The following is a 16,859-nucleotide window of genomic DNA, read 5'->3' as shown; positions in this document are numbered from 1 at the left end:
GCATTGCTGGTACAGATCCCTGGTGGGCCCTGTAGAGGTGCCGGGAGCCAGAATGTGACGTCACTCCGGTCCAGACACCTCTACAGGACACATGAGGGAGCTGTAAGCAATGCACGTATGGATGGATCTCCCTTGCGGCCATACCCCCTTCCCCCTGTAAGAACTGACAGTGCTGCACTGGGGGGGTAGAGGAGCCTCTGAGTCTTACCTAGAAAAGTGGAAGGCATGCAGCGACCCACCAGTTGAGAGCCAAGGGTCTAGATGACCCCAAATCCAGTTACTATGTGATGTACAAGCCTCCTAAAGTGAGCTGCCTTTCCTGGCAGAGCCAAACCCTCCATTTGTGTCCTCACACGCTCCCCTTCCCAGGCACTGCAGAGTTTCCACATCAGAAGCAGTTCTATCAATCCAGAAAGTAGGAGTGGGTGTGGCCAGATGCTGATTGACAATGCTAATAGCCACTCCCCCTGCATCATCTTCTCATTCCACTGTAGTGTAAGCAGGCAGTGCCTACATGAGGGGGACAACTGTGCTGGAAATTGGAAGCAGTGCAGCATTGTTGTCACCCCATCACAGGAAGTTGCATTGTGACCCTCACTGGCAGGATCAGCAGGTACTTGTGGGGCTTTCAGAGAGTACAATAGGTTCAGATGTATTTATAATTAGGAGAGGAGATGCTTCCACTGCAGGTCCAGGTTCAGCTGGCATGTGATGACTCCGTATGGGGTCAGAGTCTCCAGTGAATTCCTTTTTGTTTTAGATGGAATAGGGAACAGAACCTCAGTCAATTTTAAATTGGGATCTGTGTCTCCGCTAGGTGGTCCAACCCTCTGTATTTGTCCTGGTGACTATGTCTAAAGAGCAATCGCCAATTTTACAGTTGTCACCAGAACAGGAAGTGAGGGTACATCTGCCAGTGGGGGACGCCTGTTCTGGTGACCACTATCCGAAAGGGGATTTCACTCACATTGGAGTGATCTGAAGAAGTGAAGGGAAGTCTGTCCAGTGGGACACAGAGGGCAATAAATGAATTGGAAGGTTCCGTCCTCCTCTGTTCTGTAATATGTCTTACTAATCGTCTTCTATCCTTTGTAACAGGCGACAACGGCAACCCCATCAAGGGCCGCACCATCCACCCCAAAAGGCAAAGTCACCGGTGCCCCCAGTCCCAGGAAACCGCTATCTGCCACCCCCGGCCAGGCCAAAAAGCCAAGCAGCGCTGCACCATCTCTGTCTGCGGGCTCCACCCCCAAACGCCCCCTGGGGGTTACGGTCAGAACTCCGACACCTAAAGAGACGAAGGATGCCAAGCCGAAGGCAAGTATTAGCCCCGCCCCCCCAATGGTTGGAGGGGAGGAGACTTCTATCACACTGAAGGTGACTTATGGCGCCTCCATTACATGTGTTTACAATGCTGGATATTGGAGGTGTGGGAGCTCACATGCATACATACATACATACATACATACATACATACATACATACATACATACATACATACATACATACATACATACATACATACATACATGTTCAATGTTGACTAATGTCCTGTTCTCATGAAGAGATCGAGGCAAACCGCTAAATACACAGATGGAATACATGTATGGGAGCTGTTTTACCTGCCAAAGAAAGTTTTTCTGTCCAGTGCTGATATTTGCACAGCTCTGCCACACACACACACACGCGGCCCAGCTCTGCCACACACACACACGCGGCCCAGCTCTGCCGCACACACACGGCCCAGCTCTGCCGCACACACACGGCCCAGCTCTGCCAGCAGAAGACCTGATTTTTATTAGCTGCAGTTCTGGAATATTTACAGGTCTTGTCCCAGACTGATGAGCTAATCTTAGTCACTGTGCTCTCGCCTCCTATCAGCATGTTCTTTGCTAACACATGAACAATGCAGTACATGCTTGGCCCCTTGTGCTGCTTCTACCTATCCTTGTCTGAGCTCTGCTGTACGGGGAACGGCGAGAAACTGATACCAGGTCAATATATGGCACTATTAATACGGTGCAGAGTTCTGTCCGAATTTTCTGCCTGGTGCTCGGGGAGATTTAGACTAGTAAATCGAAGCTGGTGACAGATCCGTTGCTATAATAGAATGCGCACCTCTCGGGGGGAGGGGGAGGGGTGCACGTCCCTTCCATGCTTTGAGGTTTTTATTTCTTTCCCCCCCCAAAGTTTGCATGAAATCCCAGAACTGTGCTGGCGGCTTCGTCTTCTTCTCCTGAATGGGGCCATCTGGTGTCATTAAAATCGCAGTTCTTTTCCTCTCATCACAAGCTCCAATGAATTGCTCTTCATGCTGGTGACATCAGCGCCGCGCTGCCACTCAATGTTGGATCGATGGAGGTTGGCTCAGCACATCGTGTCGCAGGGCTTCAGCATTTTTATGGAACAAGCAGTGTTGTCAGACCTGTACGAGTTCTTCCCTGCAGGACTATGAAACACCTTCCTCTTTTTGTTGTTGTGGTGGGGGGGTTGTAGTCCACCAAGGGAGAACGTGGTCAGTGCTAACAATACGGCTTGGGATTTCAATGCAGCAAAGACCACGCAGTCCGCTCACTATAGGAAGTTATGGATTTGGGTGTTTCCTGCATTGCTGCATTTGCAGTACAGACGCAGTTCATTACTTGTGGCTTTGCCTCAATCCTTTTTGGGGTCCGGACTTTGCTTGCCACATACTTCTCTAAGGTTGGCATGACGGGCAGCTAGCAAGTGTTCTCAGGAGGTCCCCAGCGATGGCCTATATCCTTCTGCACAGGTTTCCTTTCATCTCTTTGTTCTTTGGCAGAGTTCAGATCTGAGGAGTCCAGAGAAGAGAACTTCGGCCCCTTTGAGCACCACCCCTCGCCCCGCTGCGAGATCCAGTCCTGTCGCTTCCAAACTTGGCGCCACCTCTGCAGCTGGAGGGACAGCTCCAAATAATCACATCTTCATTAAATAGCTTGGCACCTTTTTATAGTGTCGGTCCACCCTGAATTGAACTCCCATTTTAAAGATTGGAGAGGTTTTTATGTCTTAGGACTTTATTGGTGTGTCCCCGAGTTTCCACACCCGCTGTGCCCATTATGAGATGTTCCCACCATCCCTGTGCTGAGTTCCCGGGTCTGTCCCCCGCTGTGCCCATTATGAGGGGCTCCCACCACCCCTGTGCTGAGTTCCCGGGTCTGTCCCCCGCTGTGCCCATTATGAGGGGCTCCCACCACCCCTGTGCTGAGTTCCCGGGTCTGTCCCCCGCTGTGCCCATTATGAGGGGCTCCCACCACCCCTGTGCTGAGTTCCCGGGTCTGTCCCCCGCTGTGCCCATTATGAGGGGCTCCCACCACCCCTGTGCTGAGTTCCCGGGTCTGTCCCCCGCTGTGCCCATTATGAGGGGCTCCCACCACCCCTGTGCTGAGTTCCCGGGTCTGTCCCCCGCTGTGCCCATTATGAGGGGCTCCCACCACCCCTGTGCTGAGTTCCCGGGTCTGTCCCCCGCTGTGCCCATTATGAGGGGCTCCCACCACCCCTGTGCTGAGTTCCCGGGTCTGTCCCCCGCTGTGCCCATTATGAGGGGCTCCCACCACCCCTGTGCTGAGTTCCCGGGTCTGTCCCCCGCTGTGCCCATTATGAGGGGTCCCAACTCTACTTTCATATTAGAGAAAGTTCTGTTTGCTTTTGTAGCTGTTTCTTATGGAAGTACAAGGAGTACACTGGTTCTGTGACGCAGGACGCTCAGGGCTGTTTGCTGTTTCCATGTATCGGATCTTCTTTTCATCCTGAATTCTTCACTTTCAGCTGTTAAAAATGACGCGAAGCCGGCGGACACAAAGAAACCCATCCTGACAAAATCCCCGACCGGTAAGCTCCTAACCTGCACCGTTCTTATTTATAGAAGCCTAGGCATTGGCTGACTTTGCATTGGATTTTCAAGATCTGCGTGTCTGAGGGGTATATTCTAGGGGGGGGGACTCCTTGAAGCTGTAAGGGGGTCCTCATAGACTACTTCCTTTGTGACTTGGTATAGCCTGTTCTCCTATCCCGACACCTCTGCTAGATGGAAGAGTAATGAAGAGGGCTGCTGCGCGCAAACCCGCTGAATCTGTCGTGTCTGGGCAACCTCCATGTTGTGCCGCAGCTGAACTTCCACATTCACCATATTTATTTCCCAGCAAAGCACTGGCTGCACACCAAGGACCTCCGCCTCAAAGCCTGAACAGAGGGGGCAGGTATGGGACACCGGAGAGGGGGGTATAATACCTCTTCTATTACAGGGAACGGAGGGGAGGAGGAGACACAGGACACTGGAGAGGGGGGTATAATACCTCTTCTATTACAGAGAACAGAGGGGAGGTAGGAGACACAGGACACTGGAGAGGGGGGTATAATACCTCTTCTATTACAGAGAACAGAGGGGAGGTAGGAGACACGGGACACTGCAGTGGGGGGTATAATACCTCTTCTCTTGCAGGGTACCCTCCGTTTTAGAACCTGACAGGGTGGCAGGTTTGCAGTGGGTTATATATATGGGGCAGATTAGCCAGATATTAAGCAGGTGAAGTTTTGGGGGGTTTTATCGGTTCGCTATCTTATTGCAGCGCGGTGCCCTAGTGATTAGAAATTCTACATTGCAACACTGGGGTCTGTGGTTTGAAACCCAGGCCAGGACACTGTCTGCATTGATTTTACATGTTCTTGTTTTCATGGGTTTCCTCCCACAGTTTAATCTTTTTTGGGGGGGGGCTCTGGTCTAATGTGACCCTAGTTTATGTATGTGAGATGGGGAACTTCGATGTGTAAGCTCCTTGGCAATGTACAATATGTAGAAGTGATGCATAAATTATCAGTAAATGTAATAATCTCAGCTTTTCGTTAATAAGCACTTAACACTTTGACTATCATTCCAGAGTCAAAGAAGCCCGACGGAGCTGCTCCAACCAGCCCCGGCCCCACCCGTCCTAAAACTACCAGACCCGCTGCTCCAAGACCACTTACTAGACCCAGTGCTTCAGCAGATGCCAAGAAAGTACCCACCACCAGACCCGCCCCTCTGAACAAGCCCATCCCTGCTCCAAAACAGCCGCGTCCAGCCACGGCCCCTGACGTGAAGAACATTCGCTCGAAGATCGGATCCACCGACAACCTGAAGCACCAGCCTGGTGGAGGCAAGGTGAGATCCTGGCCATTTAAATGTGAAGCATCACCCCTGCCATTCCCTCTCATAACTCGGCTGCCGTGTCATAGTATGTGGAGGTGACACACTGGGTATGTTGCATTGTACAGACCGGGTTAAGCTTGTTCTGCTTTGGTCTGTTAAAGACCCAACTGAATGTACAAATAAGTTTGTTGCTCCTGCAGGAAATCCAATAAGCTCCTAATTTCCCGTTTGTCCCGCCTGTTCTTCACTTATCAGCTCCATCAGTTTTCAGCCCTGCCCAGATCACTTCAGTTAACTACAGAGCACCTCGTGTTTATGGGGGGGTTCTGTAGTCCTGTCATAGGCTGACAACACTGCTCCTCCATGTATACAGTATGGCGAGGGATAGTTGTCATCTTAGGACCGGAATAATTGTATGCAGACTTCCTCCATCCAGCTCTCGGAGCACAGACACCTTACTGCAGTGCAGCGTTTCCTGAGATCGGGTCAGGAGAAGATTTTATGACCCTTTCTATATTTTGTTCTCGTATAAAGTGATGGACAAGTTCATGTAGAAATGTCTTGACTTGTTAATGTTGTCTTTTTTTTTTTTTTATATATATATAAATGTCACATTTCCCTCAGCAGGCCAATGTAGAGAACAAACCAGTGCCAGCCAGCACAGCCCGAAAACCAGTGCCCCCCGCTGCCCCTAAACCAGCCGCCAGTAAACCCGCAGACACTAAAGAGGCTGCGCAAAAGCAAAGCAATGGGAAAGTGAGTGTACGCTGAGCCTGTGGTGGCTCCTTCCCTGGTCATCTATTTCAGGAGGAATTTCAAAATGTTAAAGCATTTAAAGGGAAACTCATTTATATGCAATTGCTGCACAAGAAGTTGTGTGGAATTTTATAATGCAATTTTATTAAATGTTTTTTTGGGGGAAAGGGCAGCAGCCGGCAACCCATTTTACAACTTCTAAGCATTGGACAATCAGCGCGCTGTTGAATAGGGTGCCATAGACCTCCAATTATTACACCTCCAATTATTACACCTCCAATTATTACACCTCCAATTATTACACCTCCAATTATTACACCTCCAATTATTACACCTCCAATTATTACACCTCCAATTATTACACCTCCAATTATTACACCTTAGCTCAGTCCCAGTTCCTGCACCTTCACCCCTGAGCAGCCACAATTCCTGCCCCTTCACACCCCCTCAGGGGACCCAATTCCTGCCCCTTCACATCAGACCCAATTCCTGCCCCTTCACACCCCCTCAGGGGACCCAATTCCTGCCCCTTCACATCAGACCCAATTCCTGCACCTTCACACCCCCTCAGGGGACCCAATTCCTGCCCCTTCACACCTCTTCCCATCAGACCCAATTCCTGCACCTTCACACCCCTTTACTTCAGACCCAATTCCTGCCCCTTCAGACCCAATTCCTGCCCCTTCAGACCCATCCCTCAGATCACCCCAATGCCTGCACCTTCACGCCTCAGATCTTTGTGATTGGCAGTCTAGTGAGTGGTCAGACAACCTATGGCAGTGACTCTGTATTTGAAGGAAACTGGGCCCCCTGAGGATCCTCCGTTGGGTCAGTCTGAGCCAACACGCATGACCGTATTCTCAGTGGCACTGAAATTGACATTGATTGCCCGGCCTGGCATGGCTGCCTTGGGTTGCCAATCTCTTGCTTTGTTCTTGAATGCTGTATTTTTGGGCATTGTATGTAAGATGGCAAGCAGCGCTCCGGACTTGCTAGTCAGAAGATGACAACTTGTCACAATGTGACCTTTACTTGGGAGCAAGACGCATCTGTCAAGGCTGCGGCCGATCGGGGCGGCTGTCTGTTACCATTATGTTAGAGCTGGTGCGGGCGCACGTGAATGAACTCCCTGCAGGGGCCGTAATGTTTGATTAGAGACGGGTACTGGATTTCTGATGTCACTTGGAGGGGGAACTGAAAATATTGTTTTCCCTAAATTCTCCCTTTCACTCTTCTCACATGTAAGTGCTGTGCAGGCCTCCAGTCACAGCTCGCTTCATTTACATGTGCCATGCTAAGGCCTTGTGTACAACCCAATCGTAGCTGGGGGTTGTCTGTCCAGCGTGTGCTCATGCCAGGGCTGTAGATGGGCCGGAGCTCTTTCTAGTCCATAGGTGTGTACATATTATGAAACTTAAACCACTTTAGTACATTTGCACACAGGTCTGCTGTTTTTATGCGTTCATAGCTAAAGATCCCGAGTTGTATTGTCAAAGTTCGGTATTTGCATATGAAACTGGTAATACAGGTATGGGTGGAGGCTGCTGGTCCGGGTCATTCAGACTTCTGTGGTCCCCAGCACTCTTACTGGCTTGTGTAGGTGTGAATGGTAAGTGGCTGTGATGATCTCTCACTTACAAATGTGATGATGAGTGTTTATGATCTTCCCTTTATTACGGAGCATATCCCCGACATATATATTACTGCCAGACACATCCCTGGTATAGGGGCCTGTTTGTAAGCATCAGCAGAAGAATTGATTTGTGCATTGCCCATTGAAGCCATACAAGTTAAAACCTTTCATTTAACTATGTTCCTCAATAGCCGCAAAGCATAGAATCCACTGAGTGCGCCAAATGCTTTTGCAAACCCAGATATTACATTTCAGAAGTAGCAGTGATATCACTGTGCTGTACATGGCCTTTTCTGAGAGCAGACCTATGGGAGGGGCCCAGCAAGCTCCACCTACTGCTGGAAACTACAGGAGGATGTGGAGAAGAGACCTGTCGCCCTGCACAAAGAGAGAGAGAGAGAGCAGCAGTGACCGGTCCTTATTAGAGGAGGGGGCGGAGAAGAGACCAGTCACCCTGCGCAAGGAGGAAGAGCAGAAGTGACGGGTCCTTTATTATAGGAGAGGGCGGAGACCAGACCAGTCACCCTGCACAAGGAGAGAGCAGCAGTGACCGGTCTTTATTATAGGAGGGGGTGGAGACGAGACCAGTCGCCCTGCACAAAGAGAGCAGCAGTGACTGGTCTGGTCTCCGCCCCTACTGTAATAAAGACAGGAGAGAGGGCAGCAGTGAGCGGTCCTTATTACAGGAGTAGGGGGCGGAGACAAGACCAGTCACCCTGCACAAAGAGAGAGCAGCAGTGAGCGGTCCTTATTACAGGAGTAGGGGGCGGAGACAAGACCAGTCACCCTGCACAAAGAGAGAGCAGCAGTGACTGGTCTGGTCTCCGCCCCTCCTGTAATAAAGACAGGTCACCCTGCACAAGGAGAGAGGGCAGCAGTGAGCGGTCTTTATTACAGGAAGTCTCACACTGAATTACTGCAGATCTGGAAGACATACACAAAGCTCGCAGAGATTTAGGGAGAATACACAGGACTTGTATTTAGAGAATATTATCTTAGAGTTCGGCTTGAACATGTTTTAATTTTGCAGAAATATTAGAATTTGTTTTGAGGTTTTTCATGTTTTTTTTCCAGAGCAAAGGAGAGTAAGAACAGGGAGATGCAGCATTTGCAGAGTGCAGTCAGCATGTAAAGAATAGACAACTAAATTTCTACTTATGAACAGGGAAAGTTCTACAGACTTCCTCATCCCGGCTCTGCAGCTTACATCACTTCCTGTGTATCAATAAACACCAATCGTCAATATTGTGTCTACAGAGTCTTCGATTTTCACGCGTTGCATTGGCACTTGGGGCCGGCACCTACAGGGGGTGTTTTATTTCAGGTGAACGAACCAAGTCGGGGTGGGGAGGGGGCCCCAAAAAGTTATCAACCATTTCTCAACTTTTAGCAGGCAGCCCCCACCAGTATAGGTCAACTCTGCAAATGAGAGTTCATGGTGTGTTTCTTGGAACCTTTCTGCCATTGTGGTGAGACCTGTGCCCTCCATGCACACAGCACCATTGTACTGATCTATAGGGGATGAATCAAACCAGCAATGTATGCCTGTTAGGGGGTTGCAGTCTAGAGAAAACGTTTTGTGGTAATGTCATTTCAACAGTTGTTTCCCTTCTCTTTGAATCATTAAAATACAGGAATACCTGGTGGTCCTGCCATTGGGGGTCTTTAGTCAAGCACTTCCTGTTATGGAGTGACAACTGTCTCCAAGTTGTTCTCCTGTGTGGTCACCCTGTCGTATGCTCCCCTGATGGAGACTATAAGTGGCTACAGCAACCCAAAAAGCACGGTCAATGAATCAGGATGCTGACCAAGAGCAATGATGTGTAGTGGGCATGTAGACAGGAAGTGGCTGAAAGAAGCTTTTTTTTTTTTTTTTTCTACTGAAGTCCAGATATGAAGAAGCTGAAGAGATTGGAGCTCAGCTGATGTAAGTTGTCACTGAGGTTTGTAGCTCTGCTATTCAGTGATGAGGCGTTTAATCAATACAATGAGGGGATTTTATCAAAACTGGAGCAGCTGTGCACGGCAACCAACCAATCAGCTTCTCTTTAATTTTCAAATCTTAACTGAAGAAACTGAGGAGAGAAGCTGATTGGTTGCCGTGGGCAACTGCTCCGGTTCTTGTCTACTCCAGTTTTGATAAATTCCCTTCATTATGTTTAAAGCGTATGTCAAGCCAAAAACGTTTTTAGTTTTGGAGAGGCGAGGAAGGGTTACGACTGTCCGCACCTTTATTTGAGAGATTTTCACTCGCTTCCTGTCCTGCTGACAAGTTTTGTCAGACAGGAAGTGAAGGAAAATTTGAAAAGGGACATAGACCAAAATACAAATGTGAAAGGGGTTCCGGCCTTCACCCATCTCTGCTGAACAGGCATTTTATTTGTTGCCTTTTGGAGAGTTTCTCTCACTTCCTGTCTGGTAAAATGTTGTGAGCTGGACAGGAAGGAAGGGTAAATCTCTAATGGAGCCCCGGATAGCAGGAAAAACTTGAAATAGGTTCCCAACCTCCCCCACACTATCCAAAATTAAAGGAGAACTGTGAGGTCAGGGCTTTCCCCCATAGTTCTCCTCAGGGTAACGGGAGGACACAAACTAGCGTCCTCCCATCACCCTCAGTATACCGCGAGCTGTAGCTCCCTATATACTGAGACGCCGCAGCTGATCCCGACAATTATGTCTGGATCCGCCCAGCTGCGTGATTGACAGCTGGCTCTGCCTATCTAGAGGCAGAGCCAGCTGTACCCTTCCCCCGTCCGTTCCGCCAGTCAGCGCTGGAGGAGCCAGGAATCCAGCCCCTCCCCCTGTCACGGCAGAGAGCTGTGACAGGATCGAGAGGCGAGCGAACGCCGGTATGTGTTCCCTCACCTCCCGATCTACTGAGCCGACCTGTGACAGTCTCATTGTCACAGGTCGGCTAGGACTATGAGGTGAGTGAGAAGCCCCTCCCCCTCCCTCATAGTTCTCTAAGAAAATCGTTTTGGCTGGACATGCACTTTAAGAAATAATGAGCAAATATTGAATAATGCAAATTACCATTTTAAAAAAAGACAAAAACCTGGTGAACTCTGTGGACTTGTCTTTCTTTCCTCCTGACGATGTAACAAAGTGACTTCCTCCTGTTCATCATTCTGCGTCTCCTAGGAAAGCCGAGATCTGTGTAACCCGCCTTAGATCTCACACGTTAGACGTTCTCCTTTTATCAGTGGCGAGTTAGTACATGGCAGTGGGCTCGGTGCTTCTACATGATGCGTACCACTCCTGTCATTCTCCTGCAAATGAAGCAATTTTGTTTTTGGCTACTGATAACGCAGTTTGATTTTTAAAGAGGACCTGTAGGCAAGCGGAGGGCCGAGTCTCCTGTTTTAGCCTATAGGCTCCTCGTTGCATTACTGATTTTAGCATGCCTTGTTCTGCACGGATTATGTGAAGAGCCCGCCCTCTCAGTAGAGGCAGATCTTTGCTTTCTCATGTCTGATCTGCCGTTAATAACTGGTGGGGTAATGTTAAAAAAGCCGCAGGAGACGTAGAGGACCGCCGGCTGCATAAAGCAAGGGGGGATTTTTGCACTGCAGGTCTTCAGGTACAGCTTCCCCTCCAGCAAGGAGAATAGTGAGCCGCACAAGAACATTCCCTCCACCTGTGAGACTGGCGGTCAGAAGCTGGAGTGCCTTAGATCTCACACGGCAGATAGACAGCAATGAGGCTACAGAACAGGCAGCATGCCTAGGCACAGGAAGGACGTGACGACGGAAGGTACATTTCTCGGGGTACTGCTCGGGCACGGCTTAGTTTTTGCAGGTGTTCCCTATAACTACGAAACTCTTCACATTTTGAGTTCAGCTCCACTAAGTGTCCACCGTGAACAGACTCTTGAATCTGGGTCAATCATTGTCCTATATGGTTCCCATCGATCTGGCCTTGCAGTCCGGTGTTCTGCCAGTGAACAGTCGATGGTTCCTGACTCATACCATACACTGAGTGGCCGGATTATTATGACCCCCCCCCCATCAGTACTTGGTTGGGCCGCCTCGTGGCTCCACGAGATGGTGAAAGGTGATGCGAGGAATCTGACACGGCGCTGTCGCCCTTCTGTTGTCTTGTACCAGTCTTGCCCCTCCCCCGTTCTGTCCTAACATTGACTAGTCGCTGACGGCCACAATTCGCACGCTCAGACCCAGATTTTCGGCTGACAGTCCGGTCTTTAAACACTTTAACAATGAGCTGCTCCTGAACATGTAACAAATTCTGCTGTGTTGCTGATACTCGCTCCATGGCTCCGAGCGCCAACAATCATCCCGCGTTCCAAGGCTGTTACATCGCGTTGTTTCCCCGAATCTTCCCAATCACTTCTACTGTCGTGGTAACCAACCCGCTTCCCTATTTATAATGGTCCGGCCCTCTAGCAACTTCAGCGCCAAATTATAGCTAATTTGCCTACAAACGTCAGGTGGTCATAATAATCCGGCCACTCAGTGTATATAATAATCCGGCCACTCAGTGTATATAATAATCCGGCCACTCGGTGTATATAATAATCCGGCCACTCGGTGTATATAATGATCCCGCCACTCGGTGTAAAGCGGAACTAAACTCCTTCCTTTGCACCATTGCCGGTGCCGAACCCGTCGCCTGGGTTTGGGATCTTCAGCCATCTTGATTGGTTGGGCCAAAATGACCCGACACGCGCACATGGGCACTTGTACGTTCTGGCCCTGAGGTGTGCTGAGCAGCTCGATGTGCGTTCTGAAGGTTGTGACCCGGCAGGCATGCTTGTGTTCTTGCAGAGACGACCTGGGACGTCTCTCCTGCAGTATTATTATTATAGAGGATTTATAGAGCGCCAACAGTGTGCGCAGCGCTTTACAATATAAGGAAGACATTACAATCACAATACAAGACAAGATGGTGAGGAGGGCCCGGCCCCTGAGGGCTTACAATCTAAAAGTAAAGCGTGCGCCTGCTTGCAATTGTTTAAAGGCCAAAGCTGATACACTGAGCTCTCATTGGCTGGTTGTAGCTCCTCCCTCTGCGTTGCTAGATAACGCAGCTGATCCGGTGTGTGTGATGACGGCTCGTGGTAATGACTTGTATGTGTTGTCACAAAACTGTCTGCTTCTCTGTCCCCGTCTGCTTCATGTCACCTTCCTTTCCCGTCATCCTGATAACACTGTCCTCTCCTGTTCTGCGTCATGTGATTTTTCTAACCGGTACCTTTCCACTTCTGTGTCGTTTTCTCCATCCTGTCACGCTCCAGGTCCAGATTGTCTCCAAAAAAGCCAACTACAGCCACGTTCAGTCCAAGTGTGGCTCAAAGGACAATATTAAGCATGTTCCTGGTGGTGGGAATGTAAGTATGGTCTGCGGGGGCTTCTTCGGCTCAGTGTAATCTCCATATTGTGGCCGTTTCTGCATGAACTTACCGTGTCTTGTGTGCTGGTTCCGTGTACTTTCCGCCGGCTTCCGGGAGTCCCGTCGGAGATCCGGTGACGTCACGGACATCGACCCCCTTGCCCAAGTGGCTCCGTCGGCTAATGAAGGGAAGGGGGGAGGAGTCCGGTGACGTCGATGTCCGTGACGGCTAACGAAGGGAAGGCGGAGGAGTCCGGTGACTATGCCCATGACGTCACCAGACTCCTCCCCCCTTCGTTAGCCGACGGAGCCACTTGGGCCTGTGAGTTTGCCCAAGAAACTTTCTGCACAAGAGCCAACCAAGGTGAGATGAATAACGTGCTGGATTAGTGTGATCCTAGTTCATTTTATGACTTCATTGCTGCGCTGTATGTGTATAGGTCATTGCTGTGCCGTATGTGTATAGGCCAATGTAGTTGGATCTGTATGTGCGTTATCGTTAAACGAAATTATTCCGTTAAAAAAAAATTTGATTAGTCGAACAGGAAAATTGTAATCATTACCAGCCCTAATTCTAATTCATATTAACGAGACCGGAAACAATTGTATTCTTTTCTGGAGGGTGAAATGTTGCTGTATTTTCATGAACGAAATGCACATTTTACATGCTGTTCCGTATTTGTACTAATTTTATAGATTTCTAGATGCAGCTTCTGGTGGCCCAATGTCCCAAAACTTCCCTCCTGACAATCTCCAGGTTTATTTTTAATCACTTCAGGAAATTTCAATCCGCCTTTTGTCAGCCCCCATTTCTTTCTCAGTAGGGGTTTCCTGTATAAGAAAATCTACATTAATGAAGCTTTTGGAGGATTAACATTCATGAACAGTGTGAAGCCTCCGGAATGAGTGAATGCCTGTGTAACAACATATAAAACGGCAAAAAGTTTCCCCCGGAGCACTCGCCAGCCGGCATGCAAAAAAACCTGTCTAACCCGCTAAGGTTAAAAGCAGAGGTTTAGATACACGTCTTCTGCAGAAAATGTGACAGCCGCACAGCCACGTCAAGGCACCTCTATATAGTGGAGGTTGGGCTTCCTCCTGACAAACCTGCACCCAATTTTATCTTTTGCCCCCATGTGCTCCAAGATGGAGACTCTCATAGTTTTAGAGTTGGGGCCGCACTATATAGAGGTGCCTTGACGCGGCTGTCGCATTTTCTGCAGAAGACGTGTATCTAAACCTCTGTTGTTAACCTTAGCGGTTAGACAGGTTTTTTTGCATGCCGGCTGGCGAGTGTGCCGGGAAACTTTTTACTGTTTGAAGCCCATTCCGTGTGCACCGCGCTGTAAAGCTGGTAACGAATTGATGAGTGCGTTTGTCATTTGTTTTGCCAATCCACAACATGGCCACCACAACAGCATTGTCCGTGTGACGGGTGCTCTACGGAGAGCCGTTCATCCTTCTGCGGGTACACTAGTATTTCTGGGGCATCTGTACCCACCTGCCTGGACTCTGATCTGTTCCAGGCGTGTTCTAATGTCTCCTATTCCGATCTCAAAGCTTTTAAAGGAGAACTATGACGTGAGTGAAAATCACTCACCTCATAGTTCTAGCCGACCTGTGACAATGAGACTGTCACAGGTCGGCTCAATAGATCGGGAGGTGAGCGAACACAACGTCGCTCGCTCACTTCTCGATCATCTCCCTGCAGAGATCCATGACTGTCGCTCACGGCTCCCTGCAGGGATTCCCCCGCTCCGATCCTCCAGCGCTGACTGGTGGAACGGACGGGGGCGGGTTACAGCCTCTAGATAGGCAAAGCCAGCTGTCAATCACACAGCTGGGTGGATCCAGACAGTAATGTCGGGGTTCCTCCCGTCTGCGGCGGTCTCAGTATACCGCGAGCTGTAGCTCCCTATATACTGAGCTTAGGGTGACGGGAGGACGCTAGTTTGTGTTTTCCCGTGACCCTGGGGAGAACTATGGGGAAAAGCCCTGACCCCCATAGTTCTCAAACAATCCAGTTCTTCGACAAAAGGGGGCACTTTGGTGTCTCTTTGTAGGTCAATCCGCAGGACCCCTCACCCTGCCGGTATCTGAACATTAATTTTGTGTAATAGCAAGAAAGAATGTTTTTTATATATTTTTTTCTTTTCAGGTTGAATGTATTGTGATGTGATACTACATTATGACCACCCATGAGATGGAGATGAGAAGCATAAGGAAATCAGCGCCATCTAGGGGCCATAATGCAGTATTACATCACAATACATTCAACCTGAATAGAAAATTATAATATTTTGTTTTTGCCGTTCACACAAAACGAATTGCGTTCCCACAAAAACAAGTGTCCCCTTTTTTTTTTTTTTTTTTTTTTTTTTTTTTTCTCGGGGTGAAGGCCCTGTTTATAAATGGATCCCTTGTTGTTGGAGGATCTCTAAGCAGTAGAAGATAGAAATGTGGAAGTAGTGGGTGACCTGCTTAGGCCTTGAGATCACACGCAGGTGCCATTAAGATAGTACAAAGCAGTTTGGGCAATTGGGCTTCTGTTTGTCACCCTTTTTTGTATATATTTCCACAGATATGTGAAATGTTTGGAGGGGAGAGGTGAGAAGTGGTAGAATAAAACAATGTATGACCTCCAGTTAAAGGAGAACTATGAGGGGGGGGGGGGGGGTGCTTTTCACTCGCCTCATAGTTCTAGCCAATGAGACCTGTCGCAGGTCGGCTCAGTAGATCGGGAGGTGAGGGAACACATACCGGCGCTCGCTCACTTCTAGATCTTGTCACGGTTCTCTGCCGTGACAGGGGAGGGGCTGGATTCCCCGCTCCCCGCTCCTATCCTCCAGCGCTGACTGGCGGAACGGACGGGGGAGGGGGCGGGTACAGCTGGCTCTGCCTCTAGATAGGAGGAGCCAGCTGTCACTCACGCAGCTGGACGGATCCCGTCGTCTATGTCGGGATCCGCTCCGGCTGCGACGTCTCGGTATACCGCGAGCTGTAGCTCCCTATATACTGAGCTTAGGGTGACGGGAGGACGCTAGTTTGTTTCCTCCCGTTACCCTGAGGAGAACTATGGGGAAAAGCCCTAACCTCATAGTTCTCTAAGTTTCCAGCTTCCCTCCATGTGTGTAACCCCAAAGTCCCCTCATTACCAGTTGTCGCTCTCGATGGTTTTGTGGCATGAAACTTTGTGTATCGTCTCATGGTGGCAGCCATCTTCAACATTCTACCTCAGTGCAGAATGGCACCGGCTATGGAGGACTACAAACCCCAGCAATACATTATACAGCAATGCAGAATAAAGCACAGGGCAGACTGCAGGCAATATTTCTAAAGTAGCTCTGGAGTTCAGGTGCAGTTTTGCTGCGCCATACTTGCACATAGTCTGTGCTTCTGCTCTGCTACGGGTTGCCGGCCTGATGTCTCGGACGGAGGGTCTCAGGAGGGGGCGATGTGCGGCCCTGATGTCTCGGGCGGAGGGTCTCAGGAGGGGGAGATGTGCGGTGCTGATGTCTCGGACGGAGGGTCTCAGGAGGGGGAGTTGTGCGGCCCTGATGTCTCGGACGGAGGGTCTCCGTAGGGGGAGATGTGCGGTGCTGATGTCTCGGAAGGGTATTTCTAAAGTAGCTCTGGAGTTCAGGTGCAGTTTTGCTGCGCCATACTTGCACATAGTCTGTGCTTCTGCTCTGCTACGGGTTGCCGGCCTGATGTCTCGGACGGAGGGTCTCAGGAGGGGGCGATGTGCGGCCGTGAGGTCTCGGGCGGAGGGTCTCAGGAGGGGGCGATGTGCGGCCCTGATGTCTCGGACGGAGGGTCTCAGGAGGGGGAGATGTGCGGTCCTGATGTCTCGGATGGAGGGTCTCAGGAGGGGGCGATGTGCGGCCCTGGTGTCTCGGACGGAGGGTCTCAGCAGGGGGAGATGTGCGGTCCTGGTGTCTCGGACGGAGGGTCTCAGGAGGGGGAGATGTG

General features: G+C 49.9%; 1 protein-coding gene across 1 annotated transcript in view; it reads left to right on the top strand.

Annotated features, from left to right (window-relative positions):
* Positions 1 to 2,586: 2,586 nt before the first annotated feature.
* The window catches only part of LOC108799624 (microtubule-associated protein 4-like), a 17,756-nt gene continuing 3,483 nt past the window's right edge, over positions 2,587 to 16,859 (top strand). The window contains exons 1-6 of the mRNA XM_018571516.1: positions 2,587 to 2,707; positions 2,804 to 2,884; positions 3,790 to 3,852; positions 4,899 to 5,161; positions 5,777 to 5,905; positions 12,793 to 12,885. Coding sequence (XP_018427018.1) covers positions 2,587 to 2,707; positions 2,804 to 2,884; positions 3,790 to 3,852; positions 4,899 to 5,161; positions 5,777 to 5,905; positions 12,793 to 12,885 — 750 coding nt within the window. The remainder of the gene's footprint in view (positions 2,708 to 2,803; positions 2,885 to 3,789; positions 3,853 to 4,898; positions 5,162 to 5,776; positions 5,906 to 12,792; positions 12,886 to 16,859) is intronic.

Source organism: Nanorana parkeri, unplaced genomic scaffold (assembly GCF_000935625.1).
Source record: "Nanorana parkeri isolate BGI_ZX_2015 unplaced genomic scaffold, ASM93562v1 scaffold1772, whole genome shotgun sequence".
Classification (NCBI taxonomy): Eukaryota; Metazoa; Chordata; class Amphibia; order Anura; family Dicroglossidae; genus Nanorana; species Nanorana parkeri.
This window is presented reverse-complemented; position numbering and strand designations above follow the sequence as displayed.